Source organism: Lontra canadensis, unplaced genomic scaffold, assembly GCF_010015895.1.
Source record: "Lontra canadensis isolate GAN:19392208 unplaced genomic scaffold, GSC_riverotter_1.0 scaffold64, whole genome shotgun sequence".
NCBI classification, from domain to species: Eukaryota; Metazoa; Chordata; class Mammalia; order Carnivora; family Mustelidae; genus Lontra; species Lontra canadensis.
This window is the reverse complement of record NW_022631058.1, coordinates 11627513-11652567: the sequence shown is the minus strand read 5'-3', so window position 1 is coordinate 11652567 and position 25055 is coordinate 11627513. Positions and strand designations below refer to the sequence as shown.

Genomic DNA, 25055 nt, shown 5'->3' with positions numbered 1-25055 from the left:
TGAGGGCAGTCTCCTGATTATCAATTTACTGCTTTTCCCACAAGAGGGTGCTGTTGGGTAAAGTTTCCTCAGAGTGCATGGTGCTTAAAGGACTTTAATGGACCGCTCCTGAATAAGAATTTATTAACTGGATATTAAAAACCCAGGAAAGACTATTGCAATATTTTGTTTGTAATCATTATACATTAAGGAGGTACATCAATGATATAATCCTGGGTCAGTAAATCTCTAACCTATCTCTGATTTATTATTTGGGGCAGGTGTAGGGGTTATTATATTGAATGTAAAGAGAAAGAAAGATGATAGTGAAAAATAATTAGTAATTAGAGCATTTTGTCAATGGATAGCCTTTGGAAACTTGGGAGGGTCAAAAGCCAAGGAAGTTTCAGAATCCATTGCTTATTGGGTTGGAAGCTGGACAAAATGACTTCCAAGGTCCTTGCAACTTAGAGTTTTTTGATAAATTACATCTTAGAGTTTTAGCCTGAAAACATGAATGTTGCAGGCTGTTTGTAAATTTTTATTATACTGACGTTTCTTGTTTAGTTCAGCTTTTAATCTTTAAAATGACTGCCATTTGTTCAAAGTCATTTTATTATTTATATTTTATATTGTTATTAACAAAAGAGGGAGAATGAAGATCGAACTCTTCAAGTTTCTTTGAAATCTAATGTGAATGCAATGAAATGTAAGGAAGGTCAAATTCATAGAGTCAGAAGGTAGAACAGTGCTTACTGGGGGAGAGGGTACTGCTTACTGGATATGGAGCTTCCCTTTGGGAGGATGAAGTTCTGGAGATGGATGGTGGTGATGCTTGTACAACATTGTGAATGTTATGTATATATTTACACAATTTTTAAAAAAAGTAGGGAGGAGATTTCATCTTGTTAAAGTAATAGAAACAGTTGGACTTTTATTCTTTTTCTTTGGTGGGCGGGGGCAGAGAGAGAGAGAATCTTAAGCAAGCTCCATGACGTGGGGGCACGATCTCACAACCCTGAGATATTACCTGAGCCGAAAGCAGAAGTCGGACAGCTTAACTGACTGAGCCATCCAGGCACCCCTGACTTTTATTCTTTTTGTTGGAAGCCATCAGGCCAGTTTGCAGGTGGAGTCACTGCAGGAGCAATTGAATGTGGTCTCCAAGCAAAGGGATGAAACCACCCTGCAGCTTTCTGTCTCTCGGGAACAAGTAAAGCAGTACGCCCTGTCACTGTCCAACCTCCAGATGGTGCTGGAGCATTTCCAGCAGGGTGAGTTGTGCAGTCGGCCTTCCAGGGAAGAAGAATTATTGTGTTATTGGGAATTCTGGCTTATTTCAGTGCTATTTTGAAATAGGCACAGGGAAATCTTTGAAAGGTTACCCCACTTGTAGGAGGAAAAGATAAGTTGCCCTCAAAAAGTTAACATAGACTCCTTTTACAGTTAAGACTAGAGAATGCGACGTAGGAATTATTAAAGATATGTTTAAGTATCATATTATGACCAATGAAGGTGAGAATTGGGGAAGGATAAGGATAACATAGGAAGGATAGTCACGTGATAAAGAGGGGCCCATGTAGAAGCAATACTTAAGTTTTGAGATATAGGTCAAAGGTTGAATCTACTTCATAGAGTTAATCATCAGTAATTACTGTCCTTTGAAATATTGACTGACTTGTTCTTAGCTGTTCATATACCTTGAGGTAACTACATTTCTAGTCCCGGTGGAAAATATTTCTCTAGAGACGTAGTAACAATCACCAGAGAGCAGTATTCCTCTGATAACCAAGTACGCTTTTTCACATCTACCTCCCACCCTCACATTTACTTCCTTTAGATCATTCATTTCACCCATCTGTTTATAATGATTGGCAGTGAATTTACTGCTGGTAGGGGCAGGTGATGGGGGATATGAGGGTCATGAAGTAACGGGTTAGTTTTGTGCTGAAGCAAAACTTTGAATTTGCATGTATGTTGATCTTCAGGCTTACTCATGGTTGAAATCTTGAATTTTAAGATAAGAATTCTCAAGGTCCATTGTACCTAATACTTTCTAGAATGGACAGGTGTACAAAGTAGTATGGCCGTAGGGAAGGCTTTACTGAAGAGGAGTTACCTGAGTGGAGTTCTGAAGGGAGGGAAGAGTTTGCATGATGAACAAAGTGGAGAAGGGTTTAGGCAGAGGAAACCAATCTCTTTCATTCTAGCTCACATGATCTAAGGCAGAGGAAACTAATCTCTTTAATTCCTGCTCACATGATCGCATGATTTTCTTGCTGAGAGATTTGAATTGTTAAAATTTCAAGAGGTATAAAATTCTAATTTTATCACAAAATTGCAGAATACTAATGTAACTTTATTTTCTCTTTAGAGGAAAAAGCTATGTATTCTGCTGAACTAGAAAAGCACAAACAGCTTGTAGCTGAATGGAAGAAAAAGGCAGAAAATCTGGAAGGAAAACTAATGTCATTACAGGTTGGTCAAAATAATTTTCTCTTGTAAATATTATTATTCATGAACAATTACTTGTTGAATCTGTATCTTGAAATAATTTCCTAAACAATTTTAGTAAAATCTGGTTACTTATCCTATGCTGGGATCTAGCGGGGAACAAGATTTCAGGACTTTCCCTTATAGTTTAGACACAACAAATATGAGATGATGGGAAATTTTAATTCTTTAGCACAGATGGGTATTTTTCTCTTTTCAGCAAGATATATCAGGCACTCTATTTCACATGGATTAGAATAATGTATATAATCCTTTATCTCTTTTTCTTTTGTGGTATAATCCTTTAAATACCATAGTCCTTTAAAGTATCTTTCTTTGGATGTTCCCCGGGTGGCTCAGTCAGTTAGTTAAGTGGCCGCGTTCAGGTCAGGTCACGATCCCAGAGAGGGATTGAGCTCTACATCTTCCTCTGCCTGCTCTGCCTGCCCTGCCTGCTGCTGCTCCTGCTTGTGCTCTCTCTGACAAATAAATAAATAAAATCTTAAAAAAAAAACAAAAACAAAAACAAAAAACTTTGTTATAGTTCATATGAAGAATTTTATAAAATATAAATATATATTTAAAAAATATACAAATATATATTATATATAAAATACATATTTATATAATATATAATAATATAAAATGTAAAATATAGAAAACATAAATATATCAAATATAAATAAAATGAATCCCCATGAAGAGATATGACATGAAAGTAACTTGCTTTTAGAATTAGGATGAACTTTTCTTTTCTTTTTTTTTTTTAATATATATATTTTTTAATATTTTATTTATTTATTTGACAGACAGAGATCACAAGTAGGCAGAGAGGCAGGCAGAGAGGGAGGAGGAAGGCTCCCTGCTGAGCAGAGAGCCCGATGCAAGGCTCGATCCCAGGACCCTGGGATCATGACCTGAGCCGAAGGCAGGGGCCTTAACCCACTGAGCCACCCAGGCGCCCCTAGGATGAACTTTTCTAAGTTATAAGTAGACTTTGTTGATGCCTAATAGTAATAAAATTTGTTTACCTGTCATAGTCGTCATTAGTTGTGAATATGCTGTTCAGCCATGTTAGTATTCCTAATAAAAGAAGACCTATTTCCTTTAAAGTTTTGAAATTTTTATTAAATATTGAGTAGCTGCAAAACAGTATTTAGATAATACATATAAGATAATAGCAGTCCTGCAGCTACTTTCGTACTTGCCCACCCAGTATAAGAAGAATGTCATCCTTAGAAGTCCTGACGTGCCCTCCATATCTCATCCCCTTCTTGTTTTTTAAGATTTTATTTATTTATCAAAGAGGGAGAGAGAGAGAGAGAGAGAGAGCTGGGGGGAGGGGCAGAGGGAGAAGCAAACTTCCCACTGAGCACGGAGCCAGCCCAACGTGAGGCTCAATCCCAGGACCTGGAAATCATGGCCTGAGCTGAAGGCAGATGCTTAACCCACTGAGCCACCCAGGTGCCCCCTCATCCCCTTCTTATCATTTCATAGAGATCGAGTCTAGATTGTTATATTTATCACCCCTTATTTTTCTTTATGGTTTTATCACATGTATTTGAATCTCCAAAAGATACATTGTATGGTTTTACATAATTTTGAGCTCTGTGTAAATGGAATTTTGAAATTAATATAAATTTAATAATTCTCCTGAAACTTGCTTTTTTTTTTCACCTAGTATTATATTCATGAGTTTTAACTGTGTTACTGTGTGTTGTTATATGTGCATGGCTTATTACTTTCATCACTGTATTTATTGCATGAATGTATAATTTATTTACCTATTTTACTGATAGAAGACCTTGCCATTGTTTGCTTTACAAACAATGTGGTTCTGAGCTCCCTTGTTTACATCTCCTGGTGCACACGTTCGGAAGTTTCTTCCGGGCATGGATCTTAATCGGAATTGCTGAGTCCTGAGATATATATGGGCACTTTCAACTTTATTCAGTGATGGCAAGTTGTTTTATAGCAGTAGTGCTAGTGTCCTCCTACCAGTGGTGCGTAAGAGTTCTTGGTCTGCATCCTTGGCAGTACTTGGCCTTAGTAGAATTTTTAAGTTTTTGCCACTGTAGTGGGAAGGGCTATCATCTACGGTTTTAATTTGCATTTGTCTGACTGCTAACAAGATTAAGCATCTTTTAATATCTTTATTGACCATTTATGCTTACTTTCTGGTCAGCTCTTTAATATGTTTAAAAAGATACTTTATCTAACACTTAGTTGTTTTCAGTAGGTCTAGAGTATGTCGTCTGCCATACTGTTAGAAGTCCAGATCTTCTTTTTAAACTGGCTTTATTTTTAATTTAAAATATAGCATATACTTAGAAAACAAATAAAAGAAACTAAGAGGGAATTAGTAAAAATAAAAGCTGGAATTGGTGAAATAAAACCCAAACAAATGGTAGAAAGAATAATGAAGTCTAAATGTTAATTTTAGAAAAAAATCTTAGTTTAGTTTTGAAATTTAATAATTTCTTAAATAGAAATCCTGTGATGGGCGTCTGGGTGACTCAGTCATTGGGCGTCTGCCTTTGGCTCCGGTCACGATCCCAGGGTTCTGGGATCAAGCCCCGCATTGGGCTCCCTGATCTGCAGGAGGCCTGCTTCTCCCTCTCCCATTCCCCCTGCTTGTGTTCACTCTCTCACTGTCTCCCTCTTTCTCTGTCAAATAAATAAATAAAATCTTAAAAAAGAAGAAATACTGTGAAGTTTAAAAAAATTATTTGAAGATTTATTTAAATTTCCTTTATACTGAATTTAGTTTTGTGGACTTTGAATATTAAAAGTTTTATTTAAAATGTTTTGTTTCAGTCCCTTTGTGTATCAGTTAGGGTTCAACCTGAGAAGCAAAACCAGTAGGGAGGGGGTGTTGTGTGTGTACACACACACACACACACACACACACACACACACATTGATAAATCTATGAGATTTATTATAAGGAATTGGCAGTGCGATCATGGGAGTTGGTAGTCAAAATCCGAAGATCCCATCACAGGCACGGGCCAGAGTGGTTCTCCACAGATGGTCAGGAAAGAAAATCAGAAGCAGGATATATGACTCCGTGGGAGGGGCTGAAGTTGTAGTCCGGCAGGAATTTTTTCTTTTTCTGGGGAATGCTCATCCTTGCTTTCCAGGACTTTTAACTAGCTCAGCCCCAACCCTGATTATTCATGCCTTCCTTAAATTCAGCTGTTTAGGCACTTTGATTACATTTGCAAAGTACCTTCACAGCAACATCTAGATAGTGGTTGATGAGGTAACTCAGGACTGTAGCCTAAGATGACACATCAAAAAAACTGTCACTTTGCTTCAGGATGGTAAAATTTGACCTACATGGGTGAATTCACAAAAATAGCCAAGAAGATAGAAAGAACAACAGTGAGAGCGTCTTCCTACTAAAGATCAAAAGAGAGCCATTAATCAACAGTGTATTGGCTAGATTGGTCAAACAGAAGGAGAATCCAGAAGCAGAGTGTAAGATGGATTTGAGAATTTAAAACCAAATCCTAAACTAATTTTAATTTAATGAAAAAAGGTTAGATTATCTAATAAATGATGTTGCCACAGCTGGCTGTCTATATGGGAGAAAATAAGATTGGATCCCTTATACCATATGCAACAATAAATTCCAATTGTATTAAAGCTCAGATTGTCACCTGGGAGTGTTGCTAGAAAACGGGGCTATTTTTGCTCACTACAGTGACAGGATATAGTGGGCAGGGGCCAAAAATGCCAAAATCACACCCATTGAGAAACACTGTTGGAAAGATTTAAATGTTAAAAACAAAACAAAAAACCTTGCCAGAAAATCTGGAAGAGTGCATTTAGAGTCTGGGGGCAGGGAGGAGCCTACCCAAGACTGAAACTCAAGAAACTGTGAAAACAGAGGGAGGACATGTTTGTATACAATTTAAATACTTTTATATGGCAGTAGGTATCATGCAGTCAATAGACAAATGGCAGATCTGGCAAATAATACTTCTAGACTGATGACAAAGGGTTCACGTCTACTCTACAAGGTAAGCTCAGAAACAGACAAGAGAAAGCTCACTAGAAAGACAAGGTAGGCAAATTTTCACAGAAAAGCAGCTCTAGCTGTCCTGTAAACATGGAAGAATACTCAAATTCTTTAGTAGTGAGGGAAATAAAAATTAATCAAGTAGTAATGAAATGTCATTTTATACCATCAGACTTTCAGAAATTAAAAAGACCATTTGTTGTATTTCTTGACCTTTTGTATCTGCTTTTTGTAGTGTTTATGCTCTTATTATTGTCCTTTTTAAAAAACTTTTGTCACCATATCTTAAGTAGCATCTTCTCTTTTATTTAGTTCTGAGGAAGACAGTATTGTGCTGTGAAGTATGGGCTCTGTCTTGGATACTTACCCTGTGAACTTGCCCGAGGTCACAGAGGCACAGCTTCATCAGCTGAATGGAGGAGGTGGACTGACTTTGGCTTCCAGCTATGTAGTTTGTGAGGTGGTTTTTGTATGCACTTTTTAATGGACTTTTCTTCCTTAGGAGCGTTTTGACGAAGCAAATGCTGCATTGGATTCGGCATCAAGACTTACAGAACAGTTAGATTTAAAAGAAGAAAAAATTGAAGAACTTAAAAAACAAAGTAGGTGTTTCTTTATCATTTTTTCCGTATAACACCCATGTTGAATCAGAGGTAGTCTTCCCCCTTGCGTCCGTGTGGTTGAGTGAGACCAACTTCCACTGGGTGTGACTTCCATTTCTTTGTCCCATGACCAGCTTGCTTCAATTTTAATACGGTCCTAGTGAAACCAGAGTCGAAAGTTGGCCCTGGCTGTCCACTTAGTTTTCCTGTATATGGAAGCAAGCCGGTTGTGTTGGTTGTCACTCTGTTGACCGTCACTGGGAAGTGGTTTTACTGACCCAACTTTTTATGGTTAGGACTTCTCTCTGATCATTGTGTTCATCCATGGGATATATTAGGACAATATTCTCGAGAAAAAGAGTAACTTCTTATGGAATGAATGTTTGAGTATAACTAGCTTTTTATGATAATAGATGGTGCTTTATATCTAGGCACTCACTCTGTAATTGTGTGGTGCTTGTAAGATAAAAGCCTTGCCACTTTCCTCAGGTGAGTGCTATGCTTAGCATTTTCCGTTGGGTCTCAAGTAATCAGGTGATTCATAATGCTTTGTTGAATCTAACAGCTAAGATTGCATGTCTGTTTAATCTCTGATTTAAGGGTCTGTGGAAGTTGAGCTCTTCTAGAGCTGCATTCAGTAGGTAATGATTTAAGGTGATCATGGAATCATGATGCTTTTGGGTATCTGTGTTGGGCACAGGCAGTAATTAAGGAATTAAGAAGTGCCACTTAACATAAAATAGAAATTAGAAATAGGCAAAATTAGGAGGTGGCACAACAGAGATGCTGTCAGATGAAAGAAACAGTGACTTGGACACTAGGAAGGCAAACAAGCAGGATTCACTGAAGCCTGGGTACCAGCGGATGAGCCAGAGGAAGTCGTCCTGCCTCTAACAGCAGATAGCAGATGAGAGATTTTAGGACTACGAAAAACAGCTTCGTCATTTGAGGTAGGTATCTTCAAGCTAGCTTGATTCTGAGCAGATTACTGCTCGCTCTTTGTCAGGCTTGGCCAGTTTTGGAACTCTAAATCTCGGAGGGGCCAGAAATGGGCAGCAAGGAAACAGTTACATACTTGAGTATCATCGGCGTTTTATGTAACATATACTGCATTATATTTAGTCTTCTCTTATTTACTCTTTACAAGCATTTCTAGAGTAGGTGATAAGAGTTTCATTTTATAAGTCAATGAAACTGAGATTTGAGCTCTGATCTTCTTACCCTTGACCAAAGCTCATGATGTTTCCATGTTACTTTATTTCGTCCTGTCAGAAGAATGGTTATTTATAGCGTGACTTGTATTTTGTTTTGTGTATCTTCATCTCCTTTAAAGATAGGGCAGCATCATTTATATTGTGTCCTAAATGTTGATATGGTTGCTCTTATGGGCAGGCCGTATTTATTGGGAAAATGCCAGAGCATTATACTATAGCATTATCTGCAGACACATGGCCAGCCCAGAGAAGATGCACTGGTTACCCAAGAAGTAGAGAGAGAATTGACAGCTTAGGGTAGCGCTGCACTAATGGAGGTGAACACCTAGTATTGTGAGCCAGCCCATTGGTCCTGTGACACCCCAATGCATTGTGGCATGCTGCTGTATAATGTTTAAGGCCGCATCCCTTTTTATGTATCTACCTGAGTCATTTCCGGTAGATGATGCTAAGATAAAAAAAATGCCGTAACTTACTGTAGTTGGTAAATTATTTTCAGACTCCCTGCACTCCTTAGGATTTGTTCAGGCACTCATTTAAACCCCCAGGAGTAGACTGTTTCAGAGTTAGATTGTATCTGACAAGGCTTAGGTGGCTTAGGTCCCTATTGATATAAAAAAATGACAATTGTCATTCAGTGTAAATGTATGGAAACTTCGGACTCATTATGTGGGGTGTATATTAGCTACAGGGAGCTCTGATTATGCTTACACAACTGGTGTTTGAGAGGACAGGCAAGAGTCCAGTGTTTCACAGACAGGAAGGGGAGTGAGGAGATCATTCTGTTGTGTCTTTAAGTCATTCTTGCCATTTACATTCTTGTCTCTTCTTTACGATGTTTTCTTTTATTACCTCAGTGCTTATTATTGCTTTTATATCTATAAACACAAATGTGATTTTATTTTCCCAAAGCTGCACTCTTGATTTGATAATATAAATAAACCTTGATTGGCTTGGTTGTTTCAAAAGAATCACTGTATATTTTCTTTCGTAGATCATTAAGTACTTTAAATGCTGATTGATGTTGTAACACTGTACTTTATTTTTAACACGAAACTTGGCCAGACAGCAAGAGTATTTGCCAGGAGAAACAGATTTGAAAAAGACAGATTGGCTTTTGTTGCAAGAAAGTACCTAGAGACTTAAATTGTAGAAGCAAAGTATTGTTTTATTTCTAAGCATCTGCAGACTGATGATTAGTTGAAATGCAGTTTCAACATTTAAACAATATTGGGAAGCTTACTTTCAAAGTGGTATTTTATTCAAAATACTTGTTATGCTCTTGCTACTGGAGATGAGATGATTCATTGTGGTCAAACGTATGAAAAGGGAGCCATTACATATAACACCAACATGAAAACAGTAGATCATTGATGATTTTGGTATTCTTAGAGTACATAATTGTGTATGTACTTGGAACTGTAGTTCTAGGTTCAGGTATCTACAGGCCTTGTATGAAAAACATGAAGATACCTTATCAGGCATTAAGTAATTAATGAGAACCGACTAGTTGGCCTCATACTAGATGCTGTGTGAGACCCTAGCTAGTAACATGTGGCATAGGTCCCGCATAGGTTCACAATGTAAGATAGTGGCTCACAGCTGTGGTCATGAGACATGCATATTTACCTCTCTAAGAATCTCCTTGAGTGTCAGGGGCATGCCACTGAAGAAAGGAACTTGAGCAGAGCCCTATACTAGTAGAAGATTTCACCCCTAAAATGTAAGAACTTCCATCTCCCTTCCCCCCATAACCTCCTTTTCCCATAAAATAATAATGAAAGGTAACCCTAAGATCCTGTAGGTGCTATATTTTAGTAATGTGTCTGGTAGAAGAAATATATTGCTTTCCTTCCTTCTAGAAATTACTCTTGCATCATTTTACCCGAAAGCGTTTTTGTTCAATATGGTTCCAAAGACTCACTTCACACACCATCCTGTATTACTGATTTTCAAACTTAAGAATCTAGTCCTCTGTGAAGCAGGTAGGAGGACGGAATCTTTCTTTCACTATTTTGAATTGGTCAGAGTTCAAAATTTCCGTGGAATTGTCATACATTGAAAAATACACACCTGTGGAATCCTAGAGTACTGCTGAACCATTTAAAGATGCATCATCTTGCTATATTTATGTCCAGATTTGACATTTTACTTCTTTGACTTCTTGTTCCCTACCATCATCTTTGAGATGAATTCCTGCTTAAATGAAAATGATTAGATAAAATTGAAATGGCACAAAATAGTTCTCATTTGATTTTGTGATACACAAAAATATGTTTACATAAAAAATACAAAATTAGATTCTAGCATTGGGAGTATCTTTTGGTATGTATGCCAGTATAGAGCTGCACCTTGAAGGGTCTCGTAACTGATTTTCGTTTTGTTTTGTTTATGTTGTTAGTTTTTTAAGACTATCATTTAGAGCAGTTTTAGGTTTGTAACAAAGTTGGGAGGGAGGTACAGACATTTCCCATATAACTCCTTCCTCCTATTTTTAACATCACTTACCAGAATGGTGCTTTGCTTTTTTTTTTTTTTTTTTTTTAAACCAAGGCTGAACCCACTGTGATTTATCATCTTGCCCAAAGTCCACGGTTTACCTTAGGGTTTACTCTCAGTGTTATATATTTTGTGGGTTTGGGCAAATGTATAAGTAACTACAACATTATTATAGTATCATGCAGAGTTGGTTTTTTTTTAAGATTTTATTTTCATATGAAAGAGAGAGTGTGAGTGAGAGCGCGAGGAGGGTGAGCAGGAGAAGCAGACTCCCCTGCTGAGCAGGGAGCCTGATTCTGGGCTTGATCGCAGGACCTCGGGATCATGACCTGAGCCGAAGGCAGAGGCTTAATTGATTGAACCACTCAGGTGCCCCTCATGCAGAGTATTTTTACTGCCCCAAAAATCCTGTGTTCCTTTTATTCATCTTTTCCCCACCCACCTCCACCCTCACCTCTGGAAACTACTGATCTTTTCACCGTCTCCATAGTTTGCCTTTTCCAGAACATCATAGAGTTGGTATCAGACAGTATAGAGATTTTCCAGAGTAGTTTCTCCCTTCATAATACGCATTTAAGGTTCCACTCTGTCTTTTCATGGTTAGCTTAGTTCTTTGTAGTGCTGAGTAACATTCCCCTGTCTGGATGGACCACAGTTCATCCATTCATCTGCTGAAGGACTGACTTCTTGTTGGCATCCAAGTTTTGGCAGTAACAAGGAAAGCTCCTGTAAATATCTGTGTGCAGGTTTTTGTGTGGACATAAGTTTTCAACTCCTTGGTGTCAATACCAAAGAGTGCAATTGCTGGAACATATGGTAGTTTTGCAAGAAAGTACCCAACTGTTTTCGAGAGTGGCTGTCCCATTTTGTATTTCCACCGACGATGCAGGAGCGCTTACCCCCACCAGCATTTGCCTGTGCCAGAGCTCCAGTGCGGCATTCTCATAGGTGTGTAGTAATAGCTTGTTTTAATTTGCATTTCCCTGATGACATATCATGCGGAACATCTTTTCGTATTCTTATTTGCCATCCGTGTATCTTTTTTAGTGAGGTTATGGTTTTTGGCCCATTTTTTAAAAAAATGTTTTTAAAGACATTTTGGTGACTACTTTTTAAAAGGTCTATAAGTTTGAGAATGGAAAATTTCCTTACAGTGTTTTGTTTTGTTGATGAAAATCTGGAAGAATGTATAAAAATAAGCCCCAGTAAACCTGGTATAATATGAAGCATAAAAATATGTTTTAAAACTACAAATATAAAAGAGGTTTAAACTGTTTTCATGGAACTACCTTTATGGTTGCTAGATGGTGGAGTTTTTATTTTAAATAAAGACATTCCGTTTTCCAGGACATGATTTATACAAGAAAACATATAATGTCCTGTTGAACATAAGCCAAATACATTCCCAGACGCTTTGTTACCCAAACCTTTTGAGGGATTTCTTTATAGATGTTTTTGGCAGAAGTGGTGATTTTAGAGGAAACATATAAGAAATACCAGATGCAGTTTTCTGAATTGCCATAAATGGTTAAAAAATTATTTGTGATGATATAAACATCTGGGTATAGTAGACAATGCCAGGACTTTAGTTAAGAAAAAAGTTTGTATCAATTAGGTGAATAACAGCCCTTTAAAAAAAAAACCATACTGGTTATATTTTAAATGTGTGTTCTATTAATTGTTCTAAATACAAAAGGAAAAAATAAATTATGTAGAGATGTTTTGAGTTAATATGTTTTGTGTATTTTCCCTCATATGGACAGAGTAATTCAGAACATAAATCATTTATTCTTTTTGTCTTGTGTTCTGTTCTTCCCCAGATACTCTCCCTTCCTAGAGAAAAATCATTTTTTCATTTAGTTATCAAAAATGCATTGTTTCCTGCTATGTATGCAACACTGAAGTAGGCACTGAAGATACAGAGATAGGGGACTGGTACTTCCAGGAGGTTTAGAGTCCGACTAGAAGGGCAAGATTACATGTAATCACATACGTACAACCAGGTGTTTCAAAAGGAAGGGACCATTCATTGTCCTTGGTTATGGTGATATGGAAGGGTAGAGAAGGCTAGTGAATGGTATACTTGACCTCAGTTGAGCTATGAATTAGGTACAGCTAAGCAGGTGGAGAGTTGGGGAAGAGTATTCTAGATTTAGGGAGGAATTCATATGAATCTATGCAGCTTAATCTGAAACTGGCTGAAGATCTGGTGGACTGGTCGTAACCAGAGGAGAGGCGGTCATGGAAGTGAGTTATTATGTGGAGAAAAGAAACTATAAGGATGGATCGCAAACACAGATTTTTAAACTGGGGCTGAGGAAATAATACAAAAGAACAAATAGGACGAAGTAGAGAGAGTGGTGAATTGGAGATTTTCTTAGGGAAGCTCTCTGCTCGGCGCGGAGCCTGCTTCTCCCTCTCCCTCTGCCTGCCTCTCTGCCTACTTGTGCTTTCTTTCTCTGTCAAATAAATAAGTGGAATCTTAAAAAAAAAAAAAAATTTGGTGTTTATAAAGAAGTTGATCTTGTAGAAGTTGAAATTCTGTGATAAAATCATCTAATTTCTAACCTTTGTTTTGATTAATTATATGAAGAGGCTAAGGTTCTTTATATTAATGTATTAAGATTCACGTTTATTTTTTAGGTAGCTAGTGCAGATAAGACACTAGAGCCAGTTAATTTACTAACATATCTATAAATGAAATCATCTTTCTAACATTTTTTTCTTCCTTCTCTTGGCTTCTTGGTTCATAAAGAGGACAAGACAAAATGGAGGCAGAATTATCAGTGTTAATATTAACTCAAGTGATAGCATAATTGTATTGGTCAGGGGTAGGTTAAAAAGTGAATTCTTTAGTTATTTTAAGAAATCAGATGAGTGAGTACTAACGCTTAATATAGCACTTCACTGTTTAGAAAAGTCACATTTAATCAGTAGATTCAAAATCCTTGGAGATTAAGCATGCATATTTTACAAAATAGGCAATAGCATCTGGCCCTGGTGAGAGGACCGTGATTCATATGCGGGTCTTCTGACCCTCAAGTCCTGTTCCAATCACCTTTCTTTTCTCTGTCAGATGACTGTTAAATAAATCTGACTTGAGTCTTGTCCAAGGGAGCTAAGTCATGCAACAGCCAGATGACTTTGTAAGGAGTGTGACTTAATTTTACGATGTGCTCTAAAGACAGTATTATAGTGCAGTGTTACTAATCACAAATAAAATGTAAAGTTATGATGGACTTATTTGTTATAGTCAGTACATTTCATGTTCAGTTTTGATTTTAAATCAAGTGGTGAGGACCGCGGAGTCCTCTCGAGGCATGATGGAGAAGAGGCTATCATCCGGCAGGCTTTAGGATGGCATATATTTAGGGTAACTCTTCCCCTAAACTAGACTAAATCTCAGTTGCTTCATACGCTTTAACTTTAAAGCGTAACCCCCTGCCTTTTATTTTCTTTTTTTAACTTCCAGAGAATTATTTTGGCATGTTAGATTATTTCACAGGGATATTATATTTGGCTAAAAACCCATTTCTGAATAACCGTTATTTTGTCTGCCCGTATAAATACAGTTCTGATTTCAAATTGTGGTTTGAATTAGTGTTCGGTTTTTGTGGAGAAATACTCAAAATCTCTGATGGGAGGAAAATCAGGGTGCCTAGAGAAAAAGAGAAGTCCATAGGGACCTTTGAAGTCAGTATTTGACTTTCTTTTCTAAGCCTTTCCTAGTTAGTACCATTCTTCCAAGCCTTCCCTCCAAATTCTGAGGGGTTTTTTGTAGACTTTAATATCAGAATATGTTTAAACTACTACTTGCATTTGAAACAGCCCTCTGCATGCCTGCAGGGATATGCAGAGTTATCAGTTTTCTATCACATTAGTTTAGGACTAACTTGTATTCTGATGAGTTTAAGAAATTTTTACCCTATTATTTTGGCCATTAGGATGTTTTGATCTTACCTTTCAGAACAGAGATTTTAATCAAAATTACGCCGATACTATTGAATTTCATCAAGAAAATATCTTTGACTTGAACTTTATTTATTTATTTATTTTTAAAGATTTTATTTGTTTATTTGATAGAGAACACAGGCAGGGGGACCGGGAGAGGGAGAAGCAGGCTCCTTGCTGAGCAGGGAGCCCGATGCAAGGCTCGGGAGCTTAGGGTTGCACCCTGAACCAAAGGCAGATGCTTAACCGACTGAGCTATCCAGGTGCCCCGAACTTGATTTTTATTAAAGATTTATTTATTTATTTTGTGAGAAAGAGAAGAGGGGGCCAAGAGGGGAATGGCGAGAGTGGGGGCAGAGCGAGAGAATCTCAAGCAGACCTCCTGCTGAGCGCAGAGCCTGATGCTGGACTTTGTCCCACGATCCCAGGATCCTGACCTGAGCCAAAATCAAGAGTTGGATGCTTAACTGACTGAGCAACTCAAGTGCCCCTTGATTTGAACTTTATTAAGATAGATTTCTTGATCTGTTTTTATAGAGCAAAATTAAGTTTTTCTAGATTATTTTATTAAAGTTTTAATCAGAGCAAAATCAACTTTTTGCTCTGTCAATTTTACTCTGAAGATGTCTATCATTCAGTTTTATCTTTCTTTTTTAAATAAGAGACAGTATATTATAGTGGTTACATTCTGGTTATGCTCCAAAGCAGTGCTATCCAATAAAAATATAATGCAAGCCACATGTTTAGTAGCCATGTTAAAGCAATTGAAGTTAATCTTAGTCACATTTTATATAGTTCAGAATATTATTATTTTAATATATAATCAATATAAAAAATCATTAATTTGGGAAGAATGTAGATGGAGATCTGAGAGGAAGGGAAAGTGGAGGTAAATTTGACCTCTGTTTCTCTGCTACCTTTCCATAGTGGGGGAGGATGAAACAGAAGACTCTGCCCATCGTTACTCTGGCTCTTACTGTAGTCCATGAGTGGGATGGTTAATTGAGAACATCGACAAGAGATTAATTTACTTGCTGTTCTTCCTCCGAATAGTTGAGAATTCTAACATTCAGAATGTAGTGATAGAAAGGGCCCAGATAGCAGCATGTGTTCATAGTATATACATGCATGTTAAGAATCTAAAATGTCTTTTACTGACTCAGATTTTATAGTAATCTTGTTCTCTCTCTCTCTCTCTTTTTAATGTCCAAGCTTAAATTCCTTACTGGAAAGACAGGAAAGGAAACGTTGGTAGTAGATTTTCCAAACACAAACCTTGCTTTTATAATATGGTTATGGCAACCATCTCTATTTTGGTAAAGTTAGCCTATAAATGAATTACATTTTGCAATTTAGATTTATGCAATTTAGAAGAACCACAAGCCATTGCAAACCGTTAAACTGGACATTTTTGTGTATACGTTTAGTACTTTAACAGAATAGTAGGCATTGTGCAAGGGGGATTGAAAACATAAAGCAAGTGGACCTGGCTAATCTGTAGGGTTCAGAGAAAACTTTGAGGAAGTGACCTATGAACTTAGATGTGAAGGTGAATAGGAGTTAATAAGTGTCCCGATGGAAAAGAGCTTTTCAGGTAGAAGAAAAAACATATGCAGAAGTCTTGTAGTAGGAATTGAGAGTCCGGAAATAAACCATATATATCTGATCAGTTGGTTTTCAACAGAGGTGCCAAAAGAATAGTTTTTTCAAAACGTGGTGCTGCAACAGCTGGGTGTCTACATGCACAAGAACGAAATTGATCCCTTACCTTATACCGTGTGTGTAAATTAACTCAAAATATATCATAGACCTGCATTTTAGAGTTACATTTATAAAAAATCTTAGAAGAACACACAGGAATAGATCTTTGTGATGTTGAATGTGACTCTGAAAGCACAGGTAACAAAAGAAAAAAGTTGAACTTCATCGAAATTAAAAACTTGTACTTCAAAGGATAACATCAAGAAAGCAAAATGACAACCCACGGAATGGGAGCAAATATTTGTGAGTCCTGTATCTGACAAGGGGACTTGTATCCAGCTACCACCAGTAAAATGCAGCATAATACAAAGTCTAGTTTTGTGGAAAGAGGTCAGAGTCTAGTTGTTTGGATTGGAGTATTTCTTGATTTGAAAAGTAGAGCTCTGCTGCAGAGCAATCTCTTCTCTTCTTTCAGAACCAAACTTGTAATCTAGCTTGGATAAGCATCTACTTCAGCTCAAATTATCCATTTCTGAGGTGACAGGTACCAAAACTCCATGGGTCTGGCTGAGAGTTCCTTTGTCCGGGAATAGTTGGCCCTGTGGCATGGTCGGATTTATGAACAGGGTATATCTCCTGTTGTAATTCTAGACTGTGCCTGTAACACTGCTTGGATTCCAGCTGTTCCACCAAGATTTTACAGATTTTGCTGCTTCTTTAAATAAGAATTATAAAATGAAGTAGTCCAACATTCTTCTGAATTAATCATAAAAGTTATAGATATCTTGATTAGTATGTTAGAACCAGTGATCTGAATTGGGTTTTACAACCTGTATACCTCAGAATACTCTGTCCTCTGAGCTGCATCCGGAGCCATGCTCTTAGTTATATTAAATACTCTTCTTTGCTCACCAAAAACCAGAGTCCAGCCAGGAAAATGGGAAAAGGAAAATCTAAAATTGTCCTTTCCATTTCTCCCCCATTAAAGAGAGGCTCTGGAAATGTTTTATGCAAGGAAGCAGTGCTGAAAAATCTCTTTTTTGCTTTTAAGTTTATGAAGAGGATGAAAACCTGTTTTTGGTGTTTAAATTTTCTATTAAACAATTGAATACTTTATTGGGGATAAACTGTGTCAATAAAAGCGTACTCTGGCTGTTGGGTAATTTCTATACCAGAAAGCCCAGTTTCTGAACCAAAGAAGAGATGGAAGTCATTAAATATTACTAATTAGAATAAGTGTACATATTCGGAATTTGCAGTGAAGATGTTATAAATCTCATTGTATATTCATCCAGGCTATTTTAATCAGTTAATGATTATTTTTATTCACATGTTTTAAAACAGATGAACTCCGACAAGAAATGCTGGATGATGTACAAAAGAAATTGATGAACTTAGTAAACAGCACAGAAGGAAAAGTGGACAAGTATGCTTTTTTTAACTTTTATGTATTTTATGGAGACTACCTTTATGGGAAAAACAGCCGCTACGTGTAGATGTTTATATGCGATTAAGTTTTTAAAAGCCTTTTCTTGTATGGTGATGAGATGTAGGTCATTTTCGTGAGGAGTATGTAGAATAACTTCTCTTGATTTTTTAAATGGCTTTATCCCGGCTCAAATTCTTTTTCTTAAAACCATATGGAAGAATTAAAACATCACCATGCTAGGAAGTACCTGAAATAAAAACTTTTATTCTTAGCAGTCTTTCTAGCTCCCTCTTGCTCTCCTTCAATGAACGTACCTTGCTTCAGTGTATTAGGTCTGGAACCTGGGTGTATATGTAACATATCATTAATATTTTAAAGATTTAGATATTACTAGCAAATTTGTAATAAGTGTGAGTGGGGAACTATGAGCATACTTGTGGTGAAGCACAAGTGCTATCCTCACCATTCGAGGCGAGGAGGGAGACATCGGGAGTGTCTAAAGGCAGAAGCCAGACAGACACTGACTGTCACTGAGCACTGTCTCAGGTGGTCGATTCGATGGGAGAAAATGGGCGATAACTGATGTTGTAAAAGGTACGCATTTTTAGATTGTTTGAAATGTCTTTGTTTAAAGTTGTCAAGAGGTTTTCTTTTTAAGTATTCCAAAATATTTTGTTGTTTACAGTTTTTTGGTAACTTTTTAAAGTATAATTAAATACCTATATGTTTAATGTTTATTGTGGTTTACACTGAATATGGGGATAACTGGGATAACTGTTGAGTTAACCTGAGCTATTCTTTATTTTCACAGAGTCCTAATGAGAAACCTCTTCATCGGACATTTCCACACGCCCAAACATCAGCGCCACGAGGTGCTGCGGTTAATGGGAAGCATCCTGGGCATCAAGAGGGAGGAAATGGAGCAGGTAACTAAACGATGGAAAGCCATCCTGAGTATGTTTATAACTAAACTGTGGCATCCCATAAAATTGTCTCCTTTTACTCTATATTATACAGCTTTTCCATTTTCTTAGTAAAGTGGAAATGGACCAGTTCACACTGGTGAGGAATATGGATATAGTGACTTTGGATATGATATATGGATATGTATCTTCATATAGTGAAGGGGTGCATTTGTTCAACTTGTGTAATACTAGCTTTGTCACTTATAAGCCACCTCTCCTGTCAAAATGCTGACATTTGGAGACATGACAGTCTTCAACTCTGATTTAGTGCTTGGGATGACATTTTATTGTATTTATAGCCTCTCTCAGTGGGAGACATTTACTAGGAATTGGGCTTGAAAAGCATAGTGTGCTACCACTGAAATCAAGTAAAAATAGTTCTTATTTTTTTCTTTTCTTGTGTTGATAATATTTTTCTGTTTTAAAATAATCTTTCAGTTGCTTCACGAAGGTCAAGGTGGTGTTACCAAGTGGATGACTGGGTGGCTTGGAGGAGGATCAAAAAGTGTCCCCAACACGCCTCTGAGACCAAATCAACAATCTGTGCTTAATAATGTAAGAGCCAGTTTTATTCTTGCCCCGAATAGGAGTGGTGAAATGGTTGTGCATCACATACATTTGCAAAAATCAGATTTCTTTTTTAGATTTTTTTATTATAGAGCCCTTTTATTTTGGGTTTGTGGAAACTGAGATCCAGAGAGGTGATTAGCTTAAGGATAATAAGCCAGTTTATTAATTACAGTGTAATATATTTATTTATTTATTAACATTATTTATTTATTTATTTGATAGAGAAATCACAAGTAGGCAGAGAGGCAGGCAGAGAGAGAGGGGGAAGCAGGCTCCCCACTGAGCAGAGAGCCTGATGCGGGGCTCGATCCCAACACCCCGAGATCATGACTTGAGCTGAAGGCAGAGGCTCAACCCACTGAGGCACTCAGGTGCCCCTGTTTATTTATTTTTAAGGATTTTACTTAGGTATTGGCAGAGAATACAAGCAAGGGGAGGAGCAGGGAGAGGGAGGAGCAGGTCCCCCACTGAGCAGGGAGCCCAGTGCAGGGCTTGATCCCAGGACCCTGGGATCATGACCTGAGCCAAAAGCAGATGCTTAACTGACTGAGCTTCCCAGGTGCCCCAATTAGCCAGTTTAAATATTTTATTGCATTTATGTTTTATTCTAGCTTTTTATTTATATAGTACTTTTGTTTTTCATAGTATTAGGTACTTTTGTATTTGATCATGCTGCTATAGGCACAGGGTCTTTTATCTTACTACTAAATTATGAGATTCTTAATGACGGAGGTTTTATTTTATGCATGTGTGTGTCTGGTCATTGAGCACTTACTGAGCACCTGCTGTATACCAGACTGTTCTCAACTTTGGGGATACAGCAGCAAACCAGAAGACAAAGTGCCTGCCCTCAACAAACTTAGATCATGGCAGGAGGAGGCAGTTAATAAACATGAACACACAGTGCCTGGTAGTCTGAATGAACAATAATACATTGAGTAAGCTTGGGGGCACCTGGGTGGCTCAGTCGGAAGGACATGTGACTCTTGATCTCGGGGTTGTGAGTTCAAGCCCCATGTTGGGTGTAGAAATTACTTAAAAACTAAAAAACTAAAATTGAGTAGCTCTGTGAATTAGAATATGGAGTTTGCTTCTTTATTTTACTTTGTTTTTTGTTTTTGTTTTTGTTTTAAAGATTTTATCATTTATTTGACACAGAGAGACATAGAGAGAGAGGGAACCCAAGCAGGGGGAATGTTGAGAGGGAGAAGCAGGCCTCCCGCGGAGTGTGGAGCCTGTTGTGGGGCTCGATCCCAGGACCCCGGGACCATGACCCGAGCTGAAGGCAGACACTCAATGACTGAGCCACCCAGGCACCCCTACTTTGTTTTTTAATAAAGAAGAAATTGAGGCTAAGTAACATACCCAGGGCTGTTTGAAGATTAAAAATATGCCCTATTTTAAATCAGATGGCATGAAACTTACTTTAAAGGAAAGTTCTAATGGTATCTGGCTGGCTTAGTCGGTGGAGCAGGGGTTGTGGGTTTGTGCCCCATGTTGGGTGTAGAGATTACTTAAAAATAAAATCTTTTATACTATATTATTTTAATCTGATAATTGGTGAGTTTTTGCTGTATTCATTGACCAAGTATTACTGTTTAATACTTGTTTTCTATATTGTGTTTCATGTCCACGTAAACAGTAAAATGATTTAAGACTTGGATGTCCTAAGTGCCATTGATGGCAGGAAATTTCAGTGTCATTGGGTAGCTAATTATGACTAAGTTCTGTAACAAATGTCATCAAACAATATTGATTATATTGCTGAAGGTTTTAATGGATAAACTTAACTAAAGCACTAATAGTTTTCATGGTTCATAAAGCTTAATTATAAAGAAATGATTCAGAAGGCATGATTCGTTTTTTTATATTTAGAGTTGCTACATTTTCTTGGTTGTAGTGAGTATAATTTAATATCTGCCTAAAATAACCCAAATATTTCTTTAGTCTTTTTCAGAACTTTTTGTTAAATTTCTAGAAACAGAATCTCATCCATCTGTTCCACCACCAAAGCTTTCTGTTCATGATATGAAACCTCTGGATTCACCAGGAAGGAGAAAAGCAGTTACAAATGTACCGGAAAGTTTTAAAGGTAAGACCAGATACTTATTTTTTCTATAATTTAAAAAAGTTGAATGTTTAATTTGTGATTGTTTTATAGTGATCTTAACTAAATTTTTAGTATTTTTGAAAATGTGCAGTGACTTCTTCCAAAATTCCAATAAAGCATTAGATTTTGGCTTCATATATTTTGTAGCAATCTGATATTTAATTAGCTTAGATTAACCTAAACAATATGAAGTATTTTTCCTTTGTATATTGGAATAATTCTTCTCTCTACATAAGCCACTTGGAATTATTCTTGGAAGTGCTGGTGAACCACTATACCTTTGCTTGGTCACCTGTTTTTCTCTCATACTAAGTAATGGTACTTATTGCTAAATTAGAGTTGAAAGTGTAGTTTATGTTCACATTGTGTCAGTTTCTCTGTTATAAATTCTTTTTTTAAGATTTTATTTATTTATTTGACAGAGATCACAAGTAGGCAGAGAGGCAGGCAGAGAGAGAGGAGGAAGTAGGCTCCCTGCTGAGCAGACAGCCTAATGCGGTGCTCGATCCCAGGATGCTGGGATCATGACCTGAGTCGAAGGCAGAGGCTTTAACGCACTGAACCACCCAGGCGCCCCTCTCTGTTAAAAATATTGCTGTGATGGGGCGCCTGGGTGGCTCAGTGGGTTGGGCCGCTGCCTTCGGCTCGGGTCATGATCTCAGGGTTCTGAGATCGAGTCCCGCATGGGGCTCTCTGTGCAGCGGGGAGCCTGCTTCCCTCTCTCTCTCTCTCTCTGCCTGCCTCTGTCTACTGTGATAGCTCTCTGTCAAATAAATAAATAAAATCTTTAAAAAAAAAAATATTGCTGTGATGAACATCCTTGATAAATTTTTGCACACATCATTAATGTTTCCCTTAAGATAAATTTCTGAAAGTATAATACCTACATGTAGACATTTCTTAAGAATTAAAATATAACAGCAAATTACCCTCAAAAAAAAAGTGTAGTTTATAGTTAGAGAAAGGTTTTTTTTCCCTGTGAACATCTAAGTGTTACATTCAATAACCAAACCTTGGTATGTTAGTAATATTTACAAGAGCAGTTTAGTAAACTGGCTTAGACATCCAAGAATATATTGACGCATTCTTATACCTTATACTTGCCTGGAAGCAAATGGTTTGGTTGTTCTGGGATCTGTATGTATGGTTTTCTATCTCACTAGGTTGTAAGGGCCTTACAAGGGACTTATGTCCCCTATATTATAGGCATACAGTGACTTTTCTTGAGGTGAAATTGAAGTATAATCCATTAGACAATAAACATTATTAGAAACTCTCTCTTTTATTTAAAATCTTTGTATTTTAATACAGACTAAAATCTTAGCTAGTTGGACTGTAAAGGTGTATGTTATATACTCTCAGGCTTATTTCACATCAGGTACTTAAATTTGGATAAAATATTAAAGAATTTATATTTCAGAATTTTAAAAAACTCTCTTAAAGTCTAATTTAGCTGAATATTTCTATTTTCCTGAACTTTTATATAAAGAAAAATGATAAAATTTGTTTTGATAAAAGGTTTGGCTCCTAAATTCATTAAAAGGTCTTCACTTTATCTAACAGCTATAGACTGTATACTAAAAACACTTTATTCTTGGGGTGCCTGGGTGGCTCAGTTGGTGAAGCGTTTACATTCTGCTCAGGTCATGATCTCAGGGTCCTGGGATTGAGCCCCACATCAGGTTCCTTGCTCAGCGGGGAGCCTGCTTCTCCCTCTCCCTCTGCCACTCCCCCTGCTTATACTCTTTCTCTCTCTCTCTCTCTCTGTCAGATAAATAAATAAAGTCTTTAAAAACAAACAAAACCACACTTTTTTCGTAGCAATCCATCTTCAGGTGGATTTCAAAATTCATTATGGTAACGTCTCCTACTCCCTGTCCTCCCTTCCCCCTCCATCTCTTCCCCTTCTTCCCTCTCTTCTTTCCTTTTCTCTTCCTCTTCACTTATCAAGACATGTGCCCACCTTGGTTTGGAATGATCAGAGACAAAAGCCAGTGATGTTCAGAGCTGGTACAGGGTTTACATTAAAAAACAACAGCAGCACCAAATAAGCTTAGTCTTTAATCCTGGATTTGGAAGTGTGTGGCAAGGGTCAGAGCTTACAAAGGAGCACCGGAAGCTTTTCCAGAGTTTGGAAAGTTACCATTTAGAGGGAAGGAAAGCTTGGGGACCCAGGATGCTCAACGTTAAGTTGACTGGATGAATTTGTCTCAGTGCTTTCTTTGTTTTAGAAGCTTTTGCTTTTTTTTTTTTTTTTTTTTTTGGTGGTACTTGTGTTTTAGGGAGTTAGTCTTCTTGGGTAATAAGGCAGAATTCTAACCACCAGGACATTAGAGCATTAACAGATACCTATTCCAATAAAAAAACGAGTTTCAGCATAACTTGATAGAGAAATAATCTAACAGAGAATTGTTTCAAACCTTTGTATGTCTAAAAAAGGATCAGGTTTTTCTTCGGTTAAATTAATATTAAACTTGATTTTTATCACTGTGGAATTGGTGCCAGTTATTTTCATGGCCCTCATAATTATTGGGGGAAAAGGAGTTTTCAAGTCCTTCAGTCTTTCAGGTGAGTAGTTAGAAAATTTACATTGTAACGTAGAAAACACCACCTGAAAAGCCGTCATTAAAATAAGTGAAGTTCATCAGTTATATAACTGGTATTTGAGTATCAAACAATATTAATGTGTTTAATAAAGTGTTAGTGTACATACAGCTCTTCCTCCCTCCCCTGTTCTTTCTCCATTCCTTTTGCTTCCTGTCTTGTCTTTTTTTACCCTTTTTATGTTACAGAACCTGCTTAGGGGGTCCAGACCCAGCAGCATAGGAATTAAGTTTATTTGAGGGCCAAATCTAGGAACGTAAAACACATGTATAGTGTTAACTGATAATATATAGGAGACTGAATAACTTGCATTTTATTGTCTAGATACCGCAGAATCCAGATCTGGTAGAAGAACAGATGTGAATCCGTTCTTGGCTCCCCGCTCTGCGGCTGTGCCTCTCATTAACCCAGCTGGACTTGGACCCGGTGGGCCCGGGCATCTTCTTTTGAAACCCATCTCAGATGTCTTGCCCACATTTACACCTTTGCCAGTGTCACCTGACAACAGCGCCGGAGTTGTGTTGAAAGACCTTTTAAAGCAATAGGTGATTCCCAAACCAGAGACAACATACGTAGCACTTTAAAGAAACCGCAAACACTATATGTATGTACTCTCTCACGAAGTGGCCTTTCAGAAAAAGTCATGTATTTGTTTGCAGTTGTACATTCTCTAAACTTAATAAAAATATTCTTTTTGCTTTTAGAAATTGCAGGTGTCACAGGAGGAAGTGTTTGCTATATTACGTACTTTTTTCCTTCTCTGATTTGACCTAATTTAAGCTAGAAACATTTGATCTTTCATCTTAATTTATAAAAAATAAGAAAAATATAAAGATAAAAATTTATAGTAGCTATATATCAGCTCTTTATCTTTTTGATTTTCAAGCTCATTTAAGCTAGAGACATGTGGT

The 25055-nt window shown here is 37.3% G+C and overlaps 1 protein-coding gene across 3 annotated transcripts in view; it reads left to right on the top strand.

The window, feature by feature from the left end:
- Positions 1 to 24847, top strand: part of TRIP11 (thyroid hormone receptor interactor 11) — a 63148-nt gene extending 38301 nt beyond the window's left edge. For all 3 annotated transcript variants that reach the window (XM_032878655.1, XM_032878656.1, XM_032878654.1), the window contains 8 exons: positions 1090 to 1253; positions 2354 to 2457; positions 7002 to 7101; positions 17811 to 17892; positions 18707 to 18821; positions 19299 to 19415; positions 21378 to 21522; positions 24469 to 24847. In XM_032878655.1, coding sequence (XP_032734546.1) covers positions 1090 to 1253; positions 2354 to 2457; positions 7002 to 7101; positions 17811 to 17892; positions 18707 to 18821; positions 19299 to 19415; positions 21378 to 21522; positions 24469 to 24689 — 1048 coding nt within the window. In that variant the 3' untranslated portion in view covers positions 24690 to 24847. The remainder of the gene's footprint in view (positions 1 to 1089; positions 1254 to 2353; positions 2458 to 7001; positions 7102 to 17810; positions 17893 to 18706; positions 18822 to 19298; positions 19416 to 21377; positions 21523 to 24468) is intronic.
- Positions 24848 to 25055: the final 208 nt, after the last annotated feature.